The sequence below is a fragment of the Alligator mississippiensis genome, chromosome 1 (assembly GCF_030867095.1).
Source record: "Alligator mississippiensis isolate rAllMis1 chromosome 1, rAllMis1, whole genome shotgun sequence".
In the NCBI taxonomy this organism is placed as follows: domain Eukaryota; kingdom Metazoa; phylum Chordata; order Crocodylia; family Alligatoridae; genus Alligator; species Alligator mississippiensis.
Window position 1 is genome coordinate 484,629,625 of NC_081824.1, and position 25,268 is coordinate 484,654,892.

General features: G+C 55.9%; 2 protein-coding genes and 1 pseudogene across 2 annotated transcripts; 2 read left to right on the forward strand and 1 right to left on the reverse strand.

Moving 5' to 3' along the window:
• Positions 1 to 248: 248 nt before the first annotated feature.
• LOC132249298 (zinc finger protein 883-like) lies at positions 249 to 5,755 on the reverse strand. Its single transcript, XM_059723984.1, has 2 exons — positions 5,357 to 5,755; positions 249 to 2,656 (listed from the first exon to the last, which is right to left on the reverse strand). The coding sequence occupies exons 1-2, from the start codon at positions 5,505 to 5,507 to the stop codon at positions 951 to 953; spliced, it is 1,857 nt and encodes a 618-aa protein (XP_059579967.1). The 5' UTR covers positions 5,508 to 5,755; the 3' UTR covers positions 249 to 950.
• Positions 5,756 to 6,573: 818 nt separating this feature from the next.
• Positions 6,574 to 16,950, forward strand: LOC132249634 (uncharacterized). The gene is made up of 5 exons (XM_059725208.1): positions 6,574 to 6,877; positions 10,420 to 10,697; positions 12,632 to 12,758; positions 13,969 to 14,085; positions 16,877 to 16,950. Exons 1-5 carry the CDS (start codon positions 6,574 to 6,576, stop codon positions 16,948 to 16,950), a joined length of 900 nt encoding a protein of 299 aa, XP_059581191.1.
• Positions 16,951 to 17,867: 917 nt separating this feature from the next.
• Positions 17,868 to 25,268, forward strand: part of LOC132249635 (zinc finger protein 585A-like) — a 30,036-nt pseudogene continuing 22,635 nt past the window's right edge.

The window sequence follows — 25,268 nt, forward strand, 5'->3', positions numbered from 1 at the left end:
AGACCAGTTGAGCAGAGTACCTGACCCCAGAAACGGGGCATGAGTAGGTGTGAAAGGAGGGCTGGTTGGAGGGACCAGAAAGGACTGGGTGCATTGTGTGTGTTTTGCACGTGGCTTCAGACATTGTAATGGGTACGGGTGGCCAGCGGGCCTTTGTACGGGTGCTCAGGTGCACAGGAGTGTGGGTGCAAGGGTGCAGGGTTTTTTTTTTTTCTGTAACAGGATCGGTTTAGATACATACAACCATATATAGAGAGAGAAATATATTTTTACAAAAAACAAATCTCATCTCCCCTTCGTTGGGGCTGATCTCTGCCTGAGGTGTTTCTTCTTACCCCTTCCCCACAATCAAAACTTGGGGGTGAGTGTCTGGGTTCTGGACTCCCACTGTGCCCTACAAGGGACAAAGCCTGGGGGAACTCTTTGTTCAGGTCACCAGCATGAGGGTGCTTGTCTGAATGCACCACTGGTGGGTGCTGAGCAGGCAGACATCTCCCAGGGCTTCCTGCACGGCTGGCAGAAATAGAGATGCTTCTGGGTGTGGATGTGCTGATACTGGGACAGGTGGGAGAGATGGGGGAAGCTTTTCCAATACTCAGAGCACCGATGTAGTTTCTCCCCTGTGTAGATGCACTGGTGTTCAGCACAGGCTGCCGGAGTAGGTGAAGCTCTGCCTCCACTAAGAGCAATGATGTGGCTTCTCCCCCTTTGTGGATGCACTGCTGCTGGGCCAGCTTGGAAGAGTGGGTGAAGCTCTTCCCACACTCATAGCACTGATCTGGCTTCTCCCTTTTGTGGATAAGCTGGTGCTGCACCATATGGGAAGAGTGGGGGAAGCTATTCCCACACACAGAGCACTCATGTGGCTTGTCCCCTGTGTAGACATGCTGGGGCTAGGCCCACCTGAAGGACAGTGTGGAGCACTTCCCACATGCAGAGCACTAATGTGGCTACTTCCCTGTGTGGATCAGCTGATGCCGGGTCAGGTGGGAGGATCGGCTGAAGCTCTTCCCACACACAGAGCACTGATGTGGTTTCTCCCCTGTGTGGATGAGCTGGTGATGGGTCAGGTGGGAGGGTCGGGTGAAGCTCTTCCCACACTCAGAACAGCGATGTGGCTTCTCCCCTGTGTGGAGGCGCTGGTGCTCAGCTAGGTGGGAGGACTGGGTGAAGCTCTTCCCACACACAGAGCACTGAAATGGCTTCTCCCCTGTGTGGATATGCTGGTGCTGTTTCAGGGTGGAGATGTAGGTGAAGCTCTTCTGACACACAGAGCACTGATATGGCTTCTCCCCTGTGTGGATGCGCTGGTGCTGTGTCAGACTGGAGCGGTTGGTGAAGCTCTTCCCACATGCAGAGCACTGATGTGGCTTCTCCCCTGTGTGGATGCGCTGGTGCAGTGTCAGGCTGGAGATGTAGGTGAAGCTCTTCCCACACACAGAGCACTGATGTGGCTTCTCCCCTGTGTGGATGCGCTGGTGCTCAGCTAGGTGGGAGCGCTGGGTGAATCTCTTCCCACAGACAGAGCACTGATGTGGCCTCTCCCCTGTGTGGATGAGCTGGTGCCGGGTCAGACCGGAGCGGTTGGTGAAGCTCTTCCCACACACAGAGCACTGATGTGGCTTCTCCCCTGTGTGGATGAGCTGGTGATGGGTCAGGTGGGAGGGTCGGGTGAAGCTCTTCCCACACTCAGAACAGCGATGTTGCTTCTCCCCTGTGTGGAGGCGCTGGTGCTCAGCTAGGTGGGAGGACTGGGTGAAGCTCTTCCCACACACAGAGCACTGAAATGGCTTCTCCCCTGTGTGGATATGCTGGTGCTGTTTCAGGCTGGAGATGTAGGTGAAGCTCTTCTGACACACAGAGCACTGATATGGCTTCTCCCCTGTGTGGATGCGCTGGTGCTTGGTCAGGTTCCACGATTGGACGAAGCTCTTCCCACACACAGAGCAATGATGTGGCTTCTCCCCTGTGTGGATCAGCTGATGACGGACCAGGTCAGAGGACCAGGTGAAACTCTTCCCACACACAGAGCAAGGATGACGCTTCTCCCTTGTGTGCATGCACCTGTGCCTGGCCAGGCTGGAGGGCTGCCTGAAGCTCTTCCCACACCTTGTGCAGCCGTGTGGCTGCTGCCTCCTCTGCACAGAGAGGCTGGTCAAGCTCTTCCCACACTTGGTGCTAACATGGGGCTTCTCCCCAGCATGCTTTATCTTGTGCAGAGCCAAGACTGAGGGGCAGCTAAAACTTTTCCTGCACTCAGGGCAGGAGTGGGCTCTCCCCCTGCGCTTGGTGGTGGGCTCCTGCTTCCCTCTGAGGCCCCCCATACTGCCTTGCCTTGCATGCAGTGTCTCTCTCCAGTGGGCCTTTCCTTTCTGCCTCTTCTGGTGTCTCAGCACCACAAATTCATCCCTGGACCTTGGGCTGTTTTGGGCTTGTTTCCCTTCTTCACTCCAATGCCCAAATAGAGACGGGACCTTGTTCACTGCTACATTCTCCTGCTTTTGGAGCATCCCCTGACCCTTGTGCCATTGGTCTGTTGCTGGGGTCAGGGAATCCACCTCACCCATACTCCCCAGGGAAGCCCATGCTGGCTCCAGCTTTCCAGGCCCCTCCTCAGCAGCTGGCTCTTCAGTTCTGCTCAGCAACCAGGCATGTCCTGCATGGGAGGAAGAAACACCAGATTAGTCCCTGCCCTGCTGCCAAGGGGCAAGCACTGCTACTCCTTCTGCTGGGATGGGACTCAGAGCAGGACTGGACCTTGGCACTTGTGTTTCCTCAAGAAAACTAGGTGTTTCTGCCAAATTCCAAGTGCTGGGGGTAAGGCAGTGCCAGGTCTCTGTGCCAGTCTCATCTTCTCTACTCGGTGGGGTTAAGAGGCAGACTCTCAAGGTTTCTGGCCCAGCTCTCAGCCCCATCACCTCAGGCCCTGCTCCAACAAACACGTGGGACATGTGCGTTTGCACTGTACCTGAATGGCTTCATGTTTTAACAGGCTGAGGATGAGACCAGAGGGATCTGATCAAAGGAAAAATGAGGCTCTCAAAGGGCTGCTGTATCCCACAGCACTGGTGCGTCCAGGGGCAGATGGTGCTGAGCCCTACACCTGACTGGGCTGACACACGCCAGAAACCCCAGGGCTTTGGTGAGACCCATCTGCAATGCTTGCCCTTGATCTCTGGCAGTCCTGAAAGCAGCATCTAGGTACAAGGGTGAACAGCCTCGTGGTGCATGTCCAGGACTTATCACCAGTCAGGAGTGTGTGCTGAGCACTGCTTTACACTGCTTGGTAGCAAAACCCATCATGGTTCATGCATTATCCCTCCAAGAAATGTTCTGGCAGTGGAGGATTGAGAGCAGTGATCTGCTTCCTACCTGTTTCTGGGGCAATGTCTGGTGCAGGGAATGAGCCCATGGAGCTTTCCTCTGCTAATGAATCCCAGGCAGCCTCCACATCACAGACAGCTGCACTGGGACAAAGGCCTTGGCACGAACCCGCACACGGACTCTGGGCTGAGCCTCAGGCTTCGTAACACTCGGGGCCCCAGAGAGGAAACATCACAAGGGGTGATTCTGGTGCAAACAGTGGGGGGTTCATTTCCCCCCACAACATGAAATCTTCTGAATCCCACCCACCCCACCAACTCACTTCATGCAACCTGAGGCCAGGATTACACACGCCCCGTGCTCCAGGTCAACCAGACCAGGAGACACCAGGGACAGCCCCAGCCTCTCTCTTGTCCAACAAGAATGGCTGGGGGTGAAAAAGCCCAGAAGTGAGAGGCTGTGCCCATGAGGGTGAAGATAACCAGGGCAGAAGAACCGAAAGATTAGTCCTGACTAAGTCCTCATAACTACACCCTCCTAGGACTAGTTAGTATGGTGGAGCTACTTGAGGCACGGCAGTCTCTACGAAATGCCACGTTGTCACCCCTGAGAAAGGGGAGTGCAGAGTGCCTGAAAACCTTGGCTCCCACTGCCTTGTGGTTTACTCTTGGCTGGGAAAGGATAGGGGGAGCCTACCCCAACAGAAAACCCCTGGTGAAAGCCAAAGAAGGAAAGTGTGTGGCAGGGTACACCTTGCAGCAGCTGTCACTTGAAGTAGAAAATATTGCTAAAAAAGCAGCCTCTCAACCTGCAAAGAGAGGAATCTCTGAAGGAGCTCCAGCAGGGCCAGGACCAGGGCCAGGGGCAGGGCCAAGCCACAGTGTCAAAAATGATCCAATGACAGGAACAAACTTAAAGGGGGTTAAGCCCTTCCCTTTTCTGTCTGTGTTTTCCAGGATGCGGACCAGCAGTGAATCATCACGAAGTTCACTTGGTACAAAGAAGATTCAAGGTTCACTGCGTTCTCCATAGTCATTGTCTTGCTTGCTCGGCTGTGTTTGTATACCGTTATTGCTGTAAGTGGCTGTGGTGTTAACTGTGCTAGACAAGGAAATGTAAGTACAAGTTCTGGATGGGTTCTGGAATATCTGCAAAGTGGCTACAGAAAATGGTACATCCCTGGAGCATGGCCTCCTGGGCCTCAAACATATCAGTCACGCCAAAGATCGAGAAGGGCGGACTGACCTTTTGTTTGGATTCTCATCCTTTTGTTGGTTTCCTTTTGACGATTATCTACAATGGCACAAGCAATACACTTGAAAGAACAAGGAAAGTGTTGCCGACTGTATAAAAGGGGCAGAATTCCTGAGAACACATCTGGTCCAAAAAAGCTCTGACCATGAGATGTTTCTCTGCCATCTTAAATATCAAAGAAAACCATCATTTCAGTACTGGAAGAGTTTAGAAAACTAACCCATAATTATGACTGGTGAAAAACTGTTCAGCTGGTAAGGAACTTGAGGATTAGACAATTTAGACAAGTTACTGAAATACTGGACAAAGGAAGAGGGTGTTGTGTGCATGCTCTTACTCTGGGGAGTTAGGGCGCGGTCGTGCATTTCTACGTGAACAGCAGGAAAGCCAGAAACAAACATCTCCCACACCCAGCGGAGGACACGAGGCTGGCACCACCAAACACTGCTGCTGTAATATCTAAAGGAGCCATGTGTCAGGTTGTAATGCAGGGAGGAACTTGTAAAAATTACTATTAAAGTTTACTTGATATTAAATCAGACAAGAGGCCATGTCTATCCTTGGGGGTCTTTGGCAAAAAGACTACCGAGAGTTTCCATAGTTTGAATTTCAGGGGGTGGAACAACACCTGTCTGCACACACGACAGCATAAGCTATATGAGGTCAACACCCTGAAATGGCAGCACAGGGCAGGTCTGCAGTTTCCAGGCTCCCTTTCACCCTGGGCATGGAGCATTTGCGAGAGGGGAGTTGGGTGGAGGGGACAGCCACAACTCACCTGGCAGCACGTCCTCCGACCTCGAGATTGCCCCACGGTCCTCATCACAACAGACCCAGAGCTCCACCTGTCCTCCCTGGATGCGGCAGATCAGTTCAGGGGCAGGGCCTCGATATCCTGTTTGGGAAGTGGTTAGAGAGAGTTTAACCATTGGTACTGGATGCAGAATGAGCAACTGAAATTTGGGGAATGGAGCCAATGAACTCAAGGATTAGACTAAGGACTTGAAGGACAAGGGAAGATGGACATTTAGGATGAAAGGGAAGGCATAGCAGGGGGAAGAGGATGGTCCTTTTCATCCAGGTAGTGGATGTATGGTCACAGGAAGCAAACACCAGTGCAATTCCAGGCAAATGAGTGGAAATGAGTTTGGACAGGACACACTAGGCAAGAGAGGGAGGAAATGAGAATAACTGCCTAAGGAACACCTCCCGGAGCTGAAGGAACAGGCGTTACAGCATCAGTGTCTCCTGCCCCGCTGCCCCCACAGCCCTGTCTGCACTCACTCTGCACTACAGCGCTTTGCACACTTAGCCAGGACAGCCAGGGGTACGTTACTCAGCTGACACATGACATGCAGGGATCCTGGTTTTCTCTTTAAAAATTGCAAATTCTCTCATAAAAAAAAACAAACCCATAGCCCCCCAGCCCTGCAATGGCCCGTGAGCAGGGAGTCAGTGAGCAGGGACTGTCAACAGGAGCCGTTTCCAGGCAGTTTGCAGGCAGGAGTGCAAGCCCCCTGCAAGGGCGCGCCTGTGTTTGCGCCGGCATTGGCACAAGGTGGGCAAGCAGAAGCCAGGTCCGATTCTTCAACAGGGGAAAGAGGAAGACAGGTCACTCTACAGTAGTGGTAAGGACGTGGCAGGATGTCTGGCAGGGCCTCTGTGGGCTGTGCGGGGAGTGCACGGTGACCCTCGCCTGTCCCACGTGTCCCCACCTTCGGGCCCTGGAGGGGCAGGTGAGGGAGCTCCAGGAGGAGGTCAATGGGCTGAGGGGAATCAGAGCTGCCGAGGACAAAATTGATGAGTATTTCCATTCTCTGCAGGGTCAAGTACCTAGTGGAGAGGCATCCCGGGAGGGACCCAACGCCCCAATGGTATCACGGACCGTTACCACCAGGGCCAGGGCTATTTGTGCTCCTGCAGTGTTGACCCCCGCAGTACACCTGGCGAACAGGTACGAGGCCCTGGCAGCATGGGAGGAGGAGGCAGGGGAGGATGACTCCAGAGCACCCGATGTGGCTCCACGCACGGCCCAGACTGAGCGATGCCGGAAAACCCACAGGAAGAGACGCCGGGTCCTCGTCTGGGCAACTCCCTCCTGAGCGGAACGGAGGGACCCACCTGTCGCCCGGATCCCATGGCACGTGCGATTTGCTGTTTGCCTGGATTCAGGACGTCACGGCCGTGATCCCAGACCTCATCCAGCCCTCTGATCACTACCCCTTGACCCCCATCCATATGGGCACGTATGACGCTTACGGAGACAGGAGCACAGGTGGTTTTCTCATCTGTTCTTCTGGTGAGCAGACATGGATGGTGCCACAAGGCCTGCATCAGAGAGGTCAACCGGCAGCTTTGGACCTGGTGTTACCTGGCAGGTTTGGATTCCTTGACCACGGCTCGCACTTCCACACGGGAGACATGCTAGGGCAGAGCAGGCTAAATCTTTCCCTGAAAAGTAAGCATGCATTTCTCTTCCAGGTTGACTGATCTTGTACAGCGAGCTTTAAACCTAGGTTCGTCGGTGGATGGGGATGAAGAGGTCAACTGGTGACTTGGAGCTGGTGTTACCGGGCGGCTTTGCATTCCTCCACCATGGCCCGCCCTTCTGCGCAGCAAACATGCTAGGGTGGATCAGGCTAAATCTCTCCCTGAAAGGTAAGCGTGCGTTTCTCTTCCAGGTTGGCTGAAGTTCTACGGCCAGCTTTCAACCGAGGTTCGTCGGTGGATGGGGATGCAGAGGTACAGGAGGACACTTTGACGTCAAGGCGGAGGAACACCCTTCTCAACACAGCAGCTGAAAGGGATCTTGGGAGTCAACATACACTCCAAGATGAACATGGGGTGACAGTCAGTAAGGCTAACCGGACCTTGTTGTGCATGCACAGATGCATCTCAGGCAGGTCCAGGGAGGTGATCCTCCCCTCCATGCGGCGCTGGTCAGGCCACAGTTGGAGTACTGCGTCCAGTTCTGGGCGCCGCACTTCAAAGAGGGATGTGGCTAACCTTGAGAGGGTCCAGAGAAGGGCCACTCACATGGTGAAGGGGTAGCAGGGCAGGCCCTACTAAGACAGACTAAACGGCCTGAATCTATTCAGCTTGCACAAGAGAAGACTGAGAGGAGATCTGGTGGCCCTCTATGAACTCACCAGTGGGGACCAGCGGAAAACAGGTGCAGCTCTGCTCCCCGAGCCCCACCTGGGATAACAAGGAACAACAGCCACAAATTGATTGAGTAGGTTCAGGCTTGATATCAGGAGGTCATGAGCAGAAGACACTTGAAAACCAGGGAGAAGACAACACTTCAGAGCTCACATGGCTGCAGGGAGAGGCAAGAACCACAGCTTTACCCAGGGAAAGGAGGGCTTGGTAGTTCCTCAGCATCTGGTCCTGGTAAAGCCCCTTGTCTTCCTCTTCCAGCAGATGCCACTCCTCCCGTGTGAAATACACTGCCACGTCCTCGAACACCTTCCGGAGCTGCAGGCACAAGCGTTACAGCATCAGTGTCTCCTGCCCCCGCTGCCCTGTCTGTACTCGCTCTACTACAAGTATTTGCACCTTAGCCACGGATGCAGCTGTGGACATAGGAGCTCGTGTGTCGGCCTCAGCCCAGCTCAACACGCTCCATTTCCTCAGCCCTTGGAGGCAGCCCAGGCAGCACATTTAGAGGCAGGGAGCCCAGCTCCAGGGACTCTGCCCAGGCCTTCCCGTGCCAGCACCCCTGGCTCTCTGCACCCGGGAGTGCGCGCCTGCTAATGCAGCCTGGGGGGATTGCAACTGTCACCAGAGACGTCTCACTCTTCAGGTCTCTGCTCCCCAAACTCTTGACAGCACCCCGGCTCCTCCTGGGCTCTGCCCCAGCTGCACTCCCACCCCCACCTCCAGCTGGTGCCCTGCTCACCTCCATGCTCTGCCCCTGCTTTGCCGGCCTGCCCTGCCCCTCTTGCAGCTGGCCCGGCCCAGGTGTCAGGGAGCCGCTCTGTCCCCGTCTCCCTGGGGAGGGTCTCTGCGGCTCCAGGTTCACAGGCCCTTCCTCTGGAGGCTGCTGATCCGCTCGGCTCAGGGTCCCAGCACCTGCGGGTGGAAGAGAATGCACAGGTGAGCCCTGGGGTGGGGGCAGGGGAAAGCCCTGCTCGTCCCGTGGACTGGCCTGGGGTGAAGGGAGCTGGAGGCTGCAGTGTGTGGAAGAGGGGGGAGAAGGGAGACTCATCGTGCCACCGCTCTCCCTAACAGACCTCCACAGGCACGAGGCTGGAGATGAGCCCAGCGCCGGTGGAGATCACAGTGCCGCATCCGAGCTGGCAGGGACATCGCTGCTGGGGGAGACGCCGCCGCGATGTTGGTGCTGTCACATTCACATTTTCAGGGGGGAAGCGGGGAAACGCACAGCACGGACATGTGAAATGCTGCCGGGGCACTGGGAGAACAACAGCCCGGACGTGTCGGAGCACAGACCCGCCGAGCAGCTCTGGCAGAGATCTGGGGACGCGCCCGGCCCGGGGCACTTGCTTGAGAAGCATCCACGTGCCGACAGCGCCCAGGTCTGCCTGTCCCGGGGCTGCAGCAGGACGGAGGCCTGGGGGAATGTAAGGAGTGACCTAGAAAGCAGTGCCCGAAGACGAAGCGGAAGAGAATGCTATGTGACGAATGCCCATCTGCAATGATAAGGAGGAGACAGTCCTAGATAAAGGGGGCTTGAAAACAAAAAGAAAAAACAGGGAACTGGGTTAAAAGGGCTCATTAGAATACTAAAAATCACGCCCCTGGGTGGGGAAGAAGTATGCTAATGAAACACACATGTATGCAAATGAGATACATGGCTAAAACACAGGTATAGAGACACGCTCAGTAAAGAACTTCTTGCGTCACTCATAACCAATCAGCAAACAAGTATGCTTATGAAGGCTCAAAAACTCCTGTATAAGAGATGCTTAGATTAGTGATCTGGTGTGCTTGTGCGAGCGGAATAATTTCACGTAACCTTTTATTGCTAGCAGTAAACCTTTGTACTTTCACCCCTGGTATCTTTATTGGCCTTTGCATACCGGGCACGATCCCAGACTCGAGCTGGGGCACGACAGGGGGACGGCACCGGCACCGGCACCGACCGGCTGGAAGTCACGGGGACTCCCACATCCCCTCCCCTGCACCAGCCGCAGCGCAAGGGGGACAAGGAGGCCTGCACCGGCCTCGCATTGGTGGATATTATTACAACACGGATCCTTAGCACGGCAATGACATCACCGAGTGTGACCGCGGCCGCACGGCAAGAGCCAACAGCCGTAGAGCGTGTGTGTGCGGGGAGCTGCGAGGAAGACGCGGGACCGCGACCCGCCAGACAGACCACAGCCCGTCCCAGCGGGCCGCGGGGCTTTTCCATCTCGTGGCCCGTCCGGGGCAGCAGCCGGCGCTCGAGGCTCCCCCCGAGGCGGGACAGCCGCCCAGGCCTGCCCCCGACCCCTCGCCTGCGCCCGGCTCCGGGGGCTCGCTGGCTCGCTGCCCCCGCCCGTGCAGCACGTGCTGTGTGCCCCGCCCCGCCCCGCCCGTGGGGGAGGCTCATCGGAGGGTAGGGTGGGGCGGGTCTCGCTGTCCGCACACGCGTGCACGGCGCTCCTGCGGGGGGCGGGGCCCCGGCTCTTCCCAGGGCGCTTTGCGGCCGGGGCGGGGCTAGGTCTCCTTCCTCCCGCCAGGTGCAGACTGCAGAGCGGCCGGCTCGTGTCCGATTTGCATATGCAAATCCGACCCGTGCAACGATTGGAGGAAGGGGCAGAGCCCCGCCCCCGGCAGCAGGACTCGGCGGGCGGGCGGGAGGGGCCGGGTCCGCGTGCGCTTCCGCCGCAGCCGCTCGTCCCGGCCGGGGCCGCCCCGGGCTGTGGGGGGGGCGGGCCCCGCGCGGGGGGGGGCACCTGGGGTCCCGGCCTTGTCCTCGCGGCGCCGCCGCGGTCCCAGCCGGGTGCGAGGTCGGACCCAAAGCTGGAGCCCGTGGCAGCCGTGGGCTTCCCCTTCCCGGCGGGAGCTGCAGGAGCAGGACCCAGGAGGGGCTGAGGGTGCAGAAGTGCCTCGTGTCGTCCAGACCGGAAACCTTGCTTTTCGTTTTCAGGCTGGCAGAGTTGCAGCCTGTAAGACTGCTTGGGGCTCCCCCGGCCCAACACACCCATTGCCTGCCCCACAGCCTGGGCTGCTGGGCCCTGGGGGTGGGGGGCAGCGGGTTGGGAGTGAGGGGCACTGGGTTGGGACTGGCCATGGGTGTATACAAATGGGTCCTGACACACGAAGGGTTGAGAACCCCTGAAATGGGACATTTTAAGAGCTGAGGCACCAGGGAAGAGCCCCTCTGGGTACGCCGTGACAGCCAGCCAGCACCAGGGAGCCCGGGGCAGCGGTCTCTACAGCTGAGCCCAGCAAGGCCTCTCCCGCTGCCTAGGACTGGGGAGCACAGAGGGTCTCTGCAGCCGATGCCAGCAGGGTCCCCCCAGCCCATCAGTTTGGCAGGAGTGAGCTGCACACCTGGCTGCTGATTATGTGTGTTAGTGTGAGGGGAGGCAGAAGCCGGGATGGATTTGCAGCTTACAAATGACCTGAATCAAAGGCGCAGCACAGGTTTTTTCGATTCCACACTCATTTGATAGGTTTGAATTGAAGGGTATGCACAGACCAGACTATTGAATAGAGAGAGTCTTTTGGATACCAAGTGCAGAGGGGCAGCGTGGTGGGAAGGGGGACAGTGCTGGGAGAGGGGATGCAAGCCAAGACCCCCCCACACAAAGGGGACACAGCAGCTAATCCGGTTAATCGGAGAAGACTGCACAGTCCCTGTGTGGACCGTGCATAACACAACCCAGCCTGCATTTGATTTCTGGTTGCACAACTCCATGTTCAGGTTTGTGTTGCAGTGTTGGGTGTAAGGACAGCTGCTCTGAGGCCAGCACTGGGAAGTCCAGGGAGGTGAAAGTGTCCTGCCACAAGCCTTTGTCTCTTCCTGGACCAGATGTTGGAGCGGGGTTGATTCAGTCTTTCCTGGAGGGATTGCACCATCTGGCAGTGTAGACAGCAGCGGGGCACTGTAAGCAGGGGATGCCCTATAAGAACAGTAGGGGCCCAGGAGGATGACCCTCTGATGCCACGATCCATGTTGCGTGGCTCAGTGACGATGTGGTGTGCATTGAGGAGGGAGCAGTGTTTGCATCAGGCTCCGTTGCAAGGCCTGGTGCCTTGGTGAGAATGGGCTGCGTGGTAGCCAGGACATGTCCGTGCCCCATAGGACACTGAATTGGCCCTCCTTTGCCAGGAGGAGGTGGAGGTCATTAATGGTGTGTCCTGGCTGGTGAGGACTCAGTGGGGCCAGGCAGGGAAGGTAGATGCTGCTGCTGCGATCCAAGCACCGCCATGGTGATTCACCCCCTGCCCACGCAGCAAAAGCGGGAAGCACAAGTCTGCGCCACAACCCCCGCTGTGGGCAAGGGCTCCTTGCCATGGTGGCACTCGGCTCGTGGCACCACCACCAAGCTGTCCCACCCTGCTCTGTCCTGCCACGCCGCGTCCTGCTCTCTGCCATGGAGGCCTCAGGAGGCGGGCAGCAGGACCGGGAGCCTGAGCCCGCAGCTGGCAGCCCTCCCTACCACCCCGTGGGCTGTGCTGCACTAGTCAGCACCTCCCTCAGGCTGCAGCCACGGCCAGGGTGCCGCGGAGCAGGCAGGGCTGGGCTGGGCAGAGTGCTGTGGGTGAGGACTGAGGGGACCAGCAGTGCCAGCAGGGCTGTACATAGGGAGCGAGTCCGCAGCAGGGCCAGGGGGCTATGGGGGAGTGTGGGGCAGCAGCAGGGCTGGGGGACTATGGGTTGGGAGCAATTTTTTTTTCTTTTATGAGAGAGCTTGCAGTTTTCAAACAGACAAAACCAGGATCCCTGCATGTCACGTGTCAGCTGAGTAGCGTACCCCTGTCTGTCCTGGCTAAGCGTGCAAAGGGCTGTAGTGCAGAGTGCGTGCAGACAGGGCCGTGGGGGCTGGGGGCAGCGGGGCAGGAGACACTGATGCTGTAACGCTTGTGCCTGCAGCTGCGGGAGGTGTTTGAGGACGTGGCAGTGTATTTCATACAGGAGGAGTGGGAGCTGCTGGAAGAGGAGGACAAGGGGCTTTACCGGGACCAGATGCTGAGGAACTACCAAGCCCTCGTTTCCCTCGGTAAAGCTCTGGTTCTTGCTTTGCCCTCGAGCCATGTGAGCTCTGCAGTGTTGTTGTCATCTTCATAGTTTCGTAGCTGGTCGGGTCGGAAGGGTCCTAAGCAGATCATCACATCCGACTTTCCCGCCCATGCCAGGGGGGATGCTGGGATAACACGACCCCGGCTAGGCAATTGCCTAGCCTTCTTTCGAAGGCCCTGAGGGTTGCAGCGAGCACCACTTCCCTTGGAAGTTGGTTCCAGCTCCTCGCCGCCCTGACAGTGAAGTAGCGCCTCCCAATGTCTAGCTTGAATCTACTCTCAGTCAGCTTATGGCTGTTGTTCCTTCTTACCCCGGTAGTGCTCGGGGGAACAGGGACTCTTCCATGGCCTGCTGGTTCCCCTTGGCAAGTTTATAGGCATCCACCAGATCCCGTCTCAGCCTTCTCTTGTGGAGGCTGAACAGGTTCAGGTCCCGTCGCCTCTCTTCGTAGGGCCTGCCCTGCTGCCCCCCGATCATGTGAATGGCCTCCTCTGGACCCCCTCCATGCTGTCCACATCCCTCCTGAAGTGCGGCGCCCTGAACTAGATGCAATACTCCAACTGTGGCCTGACCGTGTCCCCACACTGTCGCCCCATGTTCATTTTGGCATCAATACTGACTCCAAGATCCTTTTCTGCCTTCTTCCTGGTATTAACACTTTCATCCTCATGAACGTTTGGGCGGGGGATTAAATCCCTTTGCTCCCCACTGCTCTGTCCATGAACAGACCTCTCAGACCTCATACTTGTATATATTCCTCCTTCATTTTATCCAGCTGCCTTCCCTGGAGTCTTTCCCCTTAATAACATGATTTCCCTTTGCCTTCTCACAATGATCATATCATTTGCCATTCATTGTGCCTCAAAATGCACTAACAGCCATTCCTTGGGCAGTTATTCTGATTTCCTCCCTCTCCTGCCTAGTGTGTCCTGTTGAAACTCATTTCCACTCATTTGCCTGGAATTGCACTGGTGTTTGCTTTCCTATGACCATATGTCCAGTACCTGGATGAAATGGACCATCCTCTTCCCCCTGCTATGACTTCCCTTTCATCCTAAATGTCCATTCTCCCTTGTCCTTCAAGTCCTTAGTATAATCCTTGAGTTCATTGCCTCCATTCATCAAATTTCAATTACTTATTCTGAATACAGTACCAGTGAATAAACTCTCTTTAACCACTGCCCAAGCAGGATATCGAGGTCCCACACCTGACTTGATCTGCCGCATCCAGCGAGAACAGGTCGAGCTCTGGGTCTGTGATGATGTGTACTGTGGGGCAATCTTGAGGTCGGAGGACCTGCTGTCAGGTGAGTTCTGGCTGTCCCCTCCACCCAGCTCCCCTATCAAAAATGCGTTGTGCCCAGGGTGAAAGGGAGCCTGTAAACTGGAGACCTGTCCTGCGCTGCCATTTCAGGGTGCTGACCTCAAATAGCTTGTGTTGTCACGTGTGCAGACAGGTGTTGTTCCACGCCCTGAAATTCAAAGAGTCAGTAGTCTTTTTGCCAAAGACCCGCAAGGATTGACATGGCCCCTTGCCCATTTAGTATCAGGTAAAGTTTAATAGTAATTAAATAGTAATTTAATAGGGCCTGAGATGATGGGGCTGAGAGCTGGGCCAGAAACCCTTGTGAGTGTGCAGCTTAACCCCACCGAGTAGGGAAGATGAAACTGGCACAGGGACCTGGCACTGCCTCACCGCCGGCACTTGGGCCTTTGGCAGAAATACCTAGTTTTCTAGAGAAAACACAAGTGCCAAGTCCTGTCCTGCTCTGAGGCCCATCCCAGCACAGGGAATAGCAGTGCTTGCCCCTTGGCAGCGGGGCAGGGACTAATCTGGTGTTTCTTCCTCCCATGCAGGACATGCCTGGTTGCTGAGCAGAACCGAGGAGCAGGGTCCTGAGGAAGGGCCTGGAAAGCTGGAGCCACCATGGGCTTCCCTGGGGAGTATGGGTGAGGTGGATTCCCTGAGCCCAGCGAAGGACCAGTGGCACAAGGGCCAGGGGATGCCCCAAAAGCAGGAGAATGTAGCAGTGAATGAGGTGCCATCTGTAGTTGGGCGTTGGAGTGAAGAAGGGGAACAAGCCCGAAACAGCCCAAGGTGCAGGGATGAATATGTCATGCTGAGACACCAGAAGAGAACGAAAGGAAAGGCGCACTGGAGAGAGACACTGCATGCAAACCAGGGCAGTGTGGAGGAGCTGGTAGTGAGGCAGGAGCTCGCTACCGAGCCCAGGGGGAGAGGCCACTCCTGCCCTCAGTGCAGGAAAAGCTTTAGTTGCCCCTCGCGCCTGGCTCTGCACAAGATAAGACGTGCTAGGAAGAAGCCCCATGTATGTGCCACGTGTGGGAAGCGCTTTACGTGCCTCTCGACCCTGGCTGCTCACCACCAGGTCCATTCTGGACAGCTCCCCCACCGCTTCACCAAAAGGGGGAAGAGCTTTGTGCGCAGCTTGGAGCTGCTCAAAAAACAACATGTGCACAGGAAGAAGCGTCAGTACTGCTGTGTCACATGTGGTAAGACCTTCACCCATTTCTTCTCCCTGGTTCAGCACCGTCGGATGCACTTGGGGAGGAAGACGCACCGCTGCAACAAGTGCAGGAAGAACTTCATCAGCTGGCAAAAGTTGTCCCAGCACCGGTGTGTGCAGAAGAGGCAGCAACCACACTGCTGCACAAAGTGTGGGATGAGCTTCAGGCAGCCCTGCAGCCTGGCCAGGCACAGGTGCATGCACACACGGGAGAAGCCACATCGTTGTTCTGTGTGTGGGAAGAGTTTTGCTCAGTCCTCCACCCTTACCCTGCACCAGGCCCTCCACACAGGGGAGAAGCCACGTCGCTGTTCTGAGTGTGGCAAGAGTTTCACCCAATCCTCCCACCTGACCCGACACCAGCTCATCCACACAGGGGAGAAGCCACATCAGTGCTCTGAGTATTGGAAAAACTTCCCCCATCTCTCCCACCTGTCCCAGTATCAGCACATCCACACCCAGAAGCATCTCTAATTCTGCCAGCCGTGCAGGAAGCCCTGGGAGATGTCTGTCTGCTCAGCACCCACCAGTGGTGCATTCAGACAAGCACCCCCATGCTGGTGACCTGAACAAAGAGTTCCCCCAGGCTTTGTCCCTTGTAGGGCACAGTGGGAGTCCATAACCCAGACACTCACCCGCAAGTTTTGATTGTGGGGAAAGGGTAAGAAGAAACACCTCAGGCAGAGATCAGCCCCAACGAAGGGGAGATGAGATTTTTTTTTTTTGTAAAAATATATTTCTCTCTCTATATATGGTTATATGTATCTAAACCGATCCTGTTACAGAAAAAAAAACCCCTGCACCCTTGCACCCACACTCCTGTGCACCTGCGCACCCGTACAAAGGCCCGCTGGCCACCCGTACCCATTACAATGTCAAGCCACGCACACAACACACAAAATGCACCCAGTCCTTTCTGGTCTCTCCAACCAGCCCTCCCTTCACACCTACTCATGCGCCGTTTCTGGGGTCAGGTACTGTGCTCAACTGGTCTTTTTTTCATTGTCACTGCAGCTTCCACTGGAAGACCCGCTGCTGCTGCTGTTGTCACTGTGGCTGTCCTCCATACCACTTGTCTGGTCCTCTTCTCCGCTGCCGTCGCTCTCTTCTTTTGTTGGTGGGGGTTGTATGGTCCTGAGCCACGTTTCCCTGTGCCAGATAGTGTTTGATGCGTCTTCTCCATGTGATGAGGAGATGATCTTTGTATCAGGCTTGGAGCCTATGCATTCCCCATCATGAATTAAAAGCAGATAGTAGTCCCAGGGGAAGAAGTGCCTTAATGATAGGGTGACCTCCCCCAGACCGCTGTCTTCAAATGACACCCAGGGACATTCCTTGGCTGCCTCCCAGCTTTCTCCTTCCTCCTGGTCCAGGGCTTCTGGCATATGAGCCCCTGAGTTGCAGGGAGGAGTTCATTTATGGCTGAGAAAGCATTCCCTACCCTCCTCCCTGACCTCGCCTTTCCTCACCAGCACATCAGCCCTCTCCCAGACCTGCCCATGCCCAGTGGAGTCTGCCAGGAGCTGCTACTGCCACCCTATTAGCCTTTTTTACCTGTTTTGCTTTTCAGCCTCTGCAGACCTGTGCAGCACTTGGTACCTGCTCTTTGTTAGACCCTGCCTCTATGCGATGCCCAACAAGTAGGGAGGAAATGGATCGATGCACGCATTGCTCGTCAACAGCTTTATTCCAAGTGGAGACATCTTTGGGCGAGATCCCTTTCAGCCGCTGTGTTGAGAAGGGTGTTCCTCCGCCTTGATGTCGAAGTGTCCTCCTGTACCTCTGCATCCCCATCCACTGACGAACCTAGGTTTAAAGCTCGCTTTAGAAAATCAGCCAACCTGGAAGAGAAATGCATGCTTACCTTTCAGGGAGAGATTTAGCCTGACCTCCCCTAGTATATCTCCTGTGTGAAAGTGCGAGCCGTGGTCGAGGAATCCAAAGCTGCCCGGTAACACCAGGTCCGAAGCTGCCGATTGACCTCTCCGATGCAGGCCTCGTGGCAGCTTCCATGTCTGCTCACCAGAAGAACAGATGAGAAAACCACCTGTGCTCCTGTCTCCCTAAGCTTGTCGCCCAGAGCCTTGTAGTTTTTCATGACGCGGTCCGGACAACTCCCGGCCGTGTCATGCATGTTCACATGGATAAGGACGAAGGGGGAGTGATCAGAGGGCCGGATGAGGTCTGGGATCACGGCCGTGATGTCCTGAATCCAGGCAAGCAGCAAATCGCACGTGCCATGGGATCCGGGCGACAGGTGGGTCACTCGGTTCTGCTCAGGAGGGAGTTGCCCAGACGAGGACCCGGCGTCTCTTCCTGTGGGTGTTCCGGCATCGCTGAGTCTGCGCCATGCGTGGAGCCACATCGGCTGCTCTGGAGTCATCCTCCCCTGCCTCCTCCTCCCATGCTGCCAGGGCCTTGTACCTGTTCCCCAGGTGTACTGCGCGGGTCGACACTGCGGGAGCACAAGTAGCCCTGGCCCTGGTGGTAACGGTCCGTGATACTGCTGCATCGGGTCCCTCCCGGGGTGCCTCTCCACTAGGTACTTGACCCTGCAGAGAATGGAAATACCTGTCAATTTTGTCCTCGGCAGCTCTGATTCCCCTCAGCCCGTTGAGCTCCGCCTGGAGCTCCCTCACCTGCCCCTCCAGGGCCCGAAGGTGGGCACACATGGGACAGGCGAGGGAACTCCCGCTCCCCACTCCCCCCACAGCGCACAGAGGCCCTGCCAGGCAGCCCCCACAGATGGGGGGAGGGTGGCTTAACCTGCATGCGGGCTCTGTGTGGGTGGAGGACTCAGAGGAGCCCCAGGCAGGCAGCATCCCTGGGGCCAGGTCCCTGGCAGCCCATCACGGCTTTACCATTAATGTAGAGTGACGTGTCTTCCTGTGTCCCCTGCCGAAGAATCGGACTTGGCTTCTGCTTGCCCGCCTCGTACCAATGCTGGTGCAAACACTGGTGCGCCCTTGCAGGGGCTTGCACTCCTGCCTGCAAACTGCTTGGAAATGGCTCCTGTTGGCAGTCCCTGGAAACCAACAAAAGGATGAGAATACAAAAAATCGGTCAATCTGCTCTTCTCAATCTTTGGCGTCACTGATATGTTTGAGACCCATGAGGCCATGCTCCAGGGATGTACCATTTTCTGTAGCCACTTTGCAAATATTCCAGAACCCATCCAGAACTTGTGCTTACATTTCCTTGTGTAGCATAGTTAACACCACAGCCACTTACAGCAACGACGGTACACAAACACAGCCGCGCAAGCAAGACAATGACTATGCAGAATGCAGTGAAGCTCGACTCTTTTGTACCAAGTGAACTTCTTGATGATTCACTGCTGGTCCAGATCCTGGAAAACACAGACAGAAAAGGGAAGGGCTTAACCCCTGTTAAGTTTGTCATTGGATCATTTTTGACACTGTGTCTGGCCCTGGCCCTGCTGGAGCTCCTTCACAGATTCCTCTCTTTGCAGCTTGAAAGACTGCTTTCTCAACAATCTTTTCTGCTTCAAGTGACAGCTGCTGCCAGGTGTACCCTGCCATGCATCTCACCTCCTTGGCTTTCACCAGGGGTTTTCTGTTGGGGTAGGCTCCCTCTATCCTTTTCCCAGTCAAGAGTAACCCACAAGGCAGTGGGAGCCAAGGTTTTCAGGCGCTCTGCACTCGCCTTTCTCAGGGGTGGCAAAGCGGCATTTCGTCGAGACTCCCTTGCCACAAGTAGCTCCACCGCACTAACTAGTCCTAGGAGAGTGTAGTTATGAGGACTTAAACAGAACAAATCTTTAGGCTCTTCTGCCCTGGTTATCTTCACCCTCATGGGCACAGCCTCTCACTTCTGGGATTATTGCCTCCAAAGCCATTCTCGTTGGACAAGAGAGAGGCTGGGGCTGTCCCTGGTGTCTCCTTGTCTGGTTGCCCTCGAGCACGGGATGTGTGTAATCCTGGGCTCAGGCTGCATGAAGTGGGTGGGTGGGGTGGGTGGGATTCAGAAGATGTCATGTTGTGGGGGGAAATGAACCCCCCGCTGTTTGCACCAGATTCTCCCCTTGTGATGTTTCCTCTCTGGGGCCCTGAGTGTCACGAAGCCTGAGGCTCAGCCCAGAGTCCGTGTGCGGGTTCGTGCCAAGGCCTTTGTCCCACCGCAGCTGTCTGTGATGTGGAGGCTGCCTGGGATTCATTAGCAGAGGAAAGCTCCATGGACTCATTCCCTGCACCAGACATTGCCCCTGGAACAGGTAGGAAGCAGATCACTGCTCTCAATCCTCCACTCCCAGAACATTTCTTGGAGGGATAATGCATGAAATGTGATGGGTTTTGCTACCAAGCAGTGGAAGGCAGTGCTCAGCACACGCTCCTGACTGGTGACAAGTCCTGGACATGCACCCCGAGGCTGTTCACCCTTGTACCAGATGCTGCTTTCAGGACTGCCAGAGATCAAGGGCAAGCATTGCAGATGGGTCTCACCAAAGCACTGGGGCATGTGGAGCGTGTCAGCCCAGTCAGGTGGAGGGCTCAGCACCATCCGCCCCGGGACCCACCAGTGCTGTGGGATACAGCAGCCCTTTCAGAGCCTCATTTTTCCTTTGAGCAGATCCCTCTGGTCTCATCCTCTGCCTCTTAAAACATGAAGCCATTCGGGTACAGTCAAAATGCACATGTCCCACGTTTTTCTTGCAGGAGGGCCTAGGGTGATGGGGCTGAGAGCTGGGCCAGAAACCTTGAGAATCTGACTCCTAACTCCACCGAGTAGAGAAGATGAGCCTGGCACAGGGACCTGGCACTCCGCACCCCTGTCACTTGGGATTTTGGCAGAAACACCTAGTTTTCTTGAGGAAACACAAGTGCCAAGGTCCAGTCCTGCTCTGAGGCCCATCCCAGCACAGGGAATAGCAGTGCTTGCCCCTTGGCAGCAGGGCAGGGACTAATCTGGTGTTTCTTCCTCCCATGCAGGACATGCCTGGTTGCTGAGCAGAACCGAGGAGCAGGGTCCTGAGGAAGGGCCTGGAAAGCTGGAGCCACCATGGGCTTCCCTGGGGAGTATGGGTGAGGTGGCTTCACTGAGGCCATCGAAGGACCAGTGTCACAAGGGTCACGGGATGCCCCAAAGCAGGAGAATGTAGCAGTGAATGTGATCCCATCTCTAGTTGGGCATTGGAGTGAAGAAGGGAAAGAAGCCCGAAACAGCCCAAGGTGCAGGGATGAATATGTCATGCTGAGACACCAGAAGAGTCAGAAAGGAAAGGCGCACTGGAGAGAGACACTGCATGCAAACCAAGGCAGTGTGGGGGGTCTCAGAGGGAAGCAGGAGCCCACCGCCAAGCGCAGGGGGAGAGCCCACTCCTGCCCTGAGTGCAGGAAGAGTTTTAGCTGCCCCTCACTCTTGGCTCTGCACAAGATAAAGCATGCTGCGGAGAAGTCCCATGTACGTGCCACGTGTGGGAAGAGCTTGACCAGCCTCTCTGTGCAGAGGAGGGAGCAGCCACACGGCTGCACAAGGTGTGGGAAGAGCTTCAGGCAGCCCTCCAGCCTGGCCAGACACAGGTGCATGCACGCAAGGGAGAAGCGTTATCCTTGCTCTGTGTGTGGGAAGAGCTTCATCTCCTTGTCCAAACTGGCTCGACACCAACTTATCCACACACGGGAGAAGCCACATAAGTGCTCTGAATGTGGGATGAGCTTTGCCCAGTCCTGCTACCTGAGCAAGCACCAGCGCATCCACACAGGGGAGAAGCCATATCACTGTTCTGTGTGTGGGAAGAGTTTCACCTACCCCTCCCACCTGGCCCGGCATCAACTGATCCACGAGCGGGAGAAGCCACATCAGTCCTCTGGGTGTGGGAAGTGCTTCCACCATTATGCCAACGTGACCCAGGACGAGGGCATCTGCACCGGGGAGAAGCCACATCAGTGCTCTGTTTGTGGGAAGAGTTTCACCTGGTCCTCTTCCCTGACCGTGCACCAGCGCATCCACACTGGGGAGAAGCCACATCGCTGCTCTGAGTGTGGTAAGAGGTTTGCCCAATCCTCCTCCCTGACCGCGCACCAGCATATCCACACTGGGGAGAAGCCACATCAGTCCTCTGTGTGTGTGAAGAGTTTCACCTGGTCTTCTACCCTGGTCTGGCATTAGCTGATACACATGGGACAGAAGGCACATCAGTGCTCTGAGTGTGGGAAGAGCTTCATTCATTCCTCCTATCTTGCCAAGCACAAGAGCATCCACACAGGAGAGAAGCCGTATCAGTGCTGTGTGTGGAAAGAGCTTCGTGCGATCCTCCCACCTGGCCCAGCACCAGCGCATCCACAAAGAAGAGAAGCCGCATCATTGCTCTTAGTGTACGGAGAGCTTCACCTACTCCTCCAGGTTATGCCGAACACCAGTGCATCTACACAGGGGAGAAGCTATATGGGAGCCCTGAGTATTGGAAAAGCTTCACCCATCTCTCCCACCCCTCCTGGAATCAGCACATGCACACCCAGAAGCATCCCTAATTCTGCCAGCAGTGCAGGAAGGGCTTGGAGATGTCTGCCTGCTCAGTAGTCACCAGTGCTGCATTCGGACAAGCACCCCCATGCCGGTGGAGTGCAGAAAGATTTTGCTCAGGCTGTGCCCCTTGTAGGGAACAATGGGAGTGCAGATCCCAGAGGCTGGCCCACAAGGATTGATTGTGGGGAGGGGCTAAGAAGAAACACCTCATGTAGAAGTCAGCCCCCATGCGGGGAAAGGAGAAGAGGAGGAAATGATCTTGCATCAGCCTTGGAGCCTGTGCATTCCCCATCCTTCTCTAAAAGCAAATAGTACTCCCAGGGGAAGAAGTGCCTTAACGGTAGGGTGCCCTCCCCAAGACAGCTGGCGTGAAATGACACCCAGGGACTTTCCGTGGCTGCCTCCCAGCTTTCTCCTTCCTCCTGGTCCAGGGCTTCTGGCATATGAGCCCCTGAGTTGAAGGGAGGAGTGCATTTCTGGCTGGGCAGCATTCCCTACCCTCCTCCCTGACCTCGCCTTTCCTCATCCCCACATCACCCCTCTCCCAGACCTGCGCATGCCCAGTAGGGTCCGCCAGGAGCTGCTACTGCCACCCCCTGAGCTGTTTGTTAGACCCGACTCTATGCAATGCCCAAAACTAGGGAGGCAGTGGATCGATGCACAAATTGCTTGTCAACTGCTTTATTCCAAGTGGAGACAGCTTCGGGCCACCTTCAATAAACAGGGGAGCTGCAGTGAATATGATTTCGTTTCATATTTATATACCTTGGTTGATGCTCATTAACGTTTACCCCACCTTTGTCTCTCCTTCGCTGCACCCTTAGTCCTTCCCACCTTAAACTCCGCCTTTGTTTACGGCTTACTTTATTAGCGTGCAGTTGTCTTTGCATGTCACTCATTTACATGTCTTTTTGCTATGAGCGCATGCCTAAAACCCTGACCTCTGCTCCTCTCCGTCACTTGAAGTTTCCTGCTGATGTCTTCACCATCTCCAAGGTCTTGCTTGTGCTTTATCTCCTCATGATAGCTAGAGGTCTACATCTTGTTTCTTGTACACCGTGAACTATATATCGTACAACAGTACTCTGTCGTGAGGAAAATGCTTGCCTAAGTGTCTTGCAGTGTTACTTTTACCATACCATTCTGCCTTCTGGTCAGCAGCTCTGCTAAGCCACGGGTTATTGCCTTTTATTCAGCTGCAAATCCAGTGCTTCCCCAAAATCCAAATACTGTCACCCCGACACTCTTCCCTCCCTCCCTTCCTTGCATTCTCTCATGACATCCCTGCTAGCAAAGCTCCTGGACTGAACATGGTACCTTGCGGTTGGTGTCTGTGTCCCCTGCAGAGCTGTGCCGCGGGAACCCTCAGGCCTTTCCAGGGCAGATCTCTCTGTGACTTCCCAGACCCTTCTCTTTCAGATAATTCACTGTTACGCAGAGCTTGTTGCTAAGCCTCAGGAGCAGGAGTTGGTCCCACTCAGGACTTCACCTCCCTGTCCCGCTGTGCAGCCAGGACCCTGCTGTGTTGAATGAACCTGGGCAGGAGGCAGTAGAGTCCCTTACGTGAGTGCAGTGTGGTAGGAGGGGTGAAGGCGGTGCAGCTGGTGGCAGGTCTACCTCCCCTCTGGAAGTATAAAAATATTCTCCTGGTGAAGTGCAGCACGTTGTAATCTCCTACTCAGAGTACTGAGGCCTTCCTGAAAGTGCCACAGCCATTTGACTGCATGATGATCCTCGGGACGTATACTGCTGCTCAGCTGCCCAAGGGACCCCTGCATGCCCAGGGGACTGGCCCCTGGCTGGGAGTCTGGCCCTACCACTGCTCCCCGAAGGGAGGGAGGATTGCAGGGAGGGAGACCTTCCTTCCTGGCAGTGCCTGAGCTGTTCCCGTGTGCAGAAGGCAGGGGAGCGTGTTCACACAGGTAGCTGGGCTGCACACATGGGCTGCTGCTGAGATAGCTGCCTGAGGCTGCCCCAAAGTCAGGGAGCAAGGAAGGCGGGCCTGAGCAACAGACCCCATGCCCAGATGCTGGGGGCAGATGTCAGAGACAAGGGCCCACATAGCACAGCCTTTGCACCAGAGGCAGTTGCAGGACTCTGTTCCCCTGGGACAGGAGCGGGACATGATTGCTCTGAGCTGGCCGTGGCCAGGAGCAGAGGCAGCAGTGGGGACCTGAGCCTTTGGCAGAGGGGCTGGGGTGGGATGTGGGGAGGCAGCTCCCCTGGATGGAGAGAGCAGGAGGGTGCTGAGGGCTGCAGGGCACAGGGAGACTGGAGGGTAAGAGGAGTGGTGCAGTGACTAAGGGAAGCGCTCCCCTCTTTCACCCCATGGATGGCAGATCCCTTCTCGGAGGTACGTCCTGGCTGGTTTCTGCTTTGTACTCTGCATTCTTGAGTCCTTCAGGACCTGCTCTTTCCTCTGGGACATCGTCTGTGTGATGGTGGGTGCCAGTCTTTGGTACCAGCAGTGGTATGCAGACAACCTGTCAGGGGTATATGTGCCCCGCCCAGACCTTGCACCCATGAGTGTGAGAGCGACCTGCTCATGTGTACACAAAACCTAAAGATCCCTTATTGCACGTCGCTCCCACCCCTGTGGGTGGAAGGGCCCGGCCCTGCCAGCACCGCTTCCAGGTGGGGGCCCCGGGGCCCTGCTCTGCTTCCCGGTCTCTTCCTGGCTTCAAGAAGCAGGTAGGGAAGCAGCAGGGGCTGCTGCTGAGCAGGACTGCAGAGCACGGGGCTGGGACTGGTGGCAGTGCGGAGCCTGCACCGGGGGGGTCGGTGGGGCTTTGTTTGTGTGTGCGCTTCGGCACCACTAAATTATTTCTCGCCAAATTTGTCGCTTTCTTTGCACGGAAGAGTTCTCTGCTGCAAGGGAGAACGCTAGTGCAACGGGGGATTTCCCGCCAGATTACAGCTTCTTTTCAGGGTGCATTTCTTTTGCATCATAGTGATACACGCTGCAAAGAAGTTCCCACCATTTGTATTAGGATTCGCGCCACATTATTGGCCCATTCTGAATGTAGGCACACGTGTTGGATAGCGATTGGCTTGCTAGCCGTACAAAAGGCTTGGGTAGTTTCTGCCCAAGCCGGAGGAGGGAGGACGAGAGAGATTCTGTGTGAAGATCTCCAAGCGCTGCGGACCCTCGCGGACCCGACGCGCCTCCCCTAAGCAGGCAATAGAGGCAATAGAACCGAGTCTACGGAGCTTTCGCTTCTCGCCTCTCCCTGTCGCCGAGCGCAATCCTAGACGTACCCCTTTCCTGTAACTTCGGACCCGCGGAGCCTAAGTAACTCCGGGGAAACTTTTCGAACCTAACCGAACCAGTCCTGCGGAGCCTGAACCACTCCGTGGGAGCAATCGATTTCTCGTGTTCCTCCAGTGAGGATCCAAGCGGGAGCTGTGCCTGGACACCTGTCCAGCCTACACTAATACCATCTTTGGGTGTAAGTAAACAATCTTTTCAATCAACC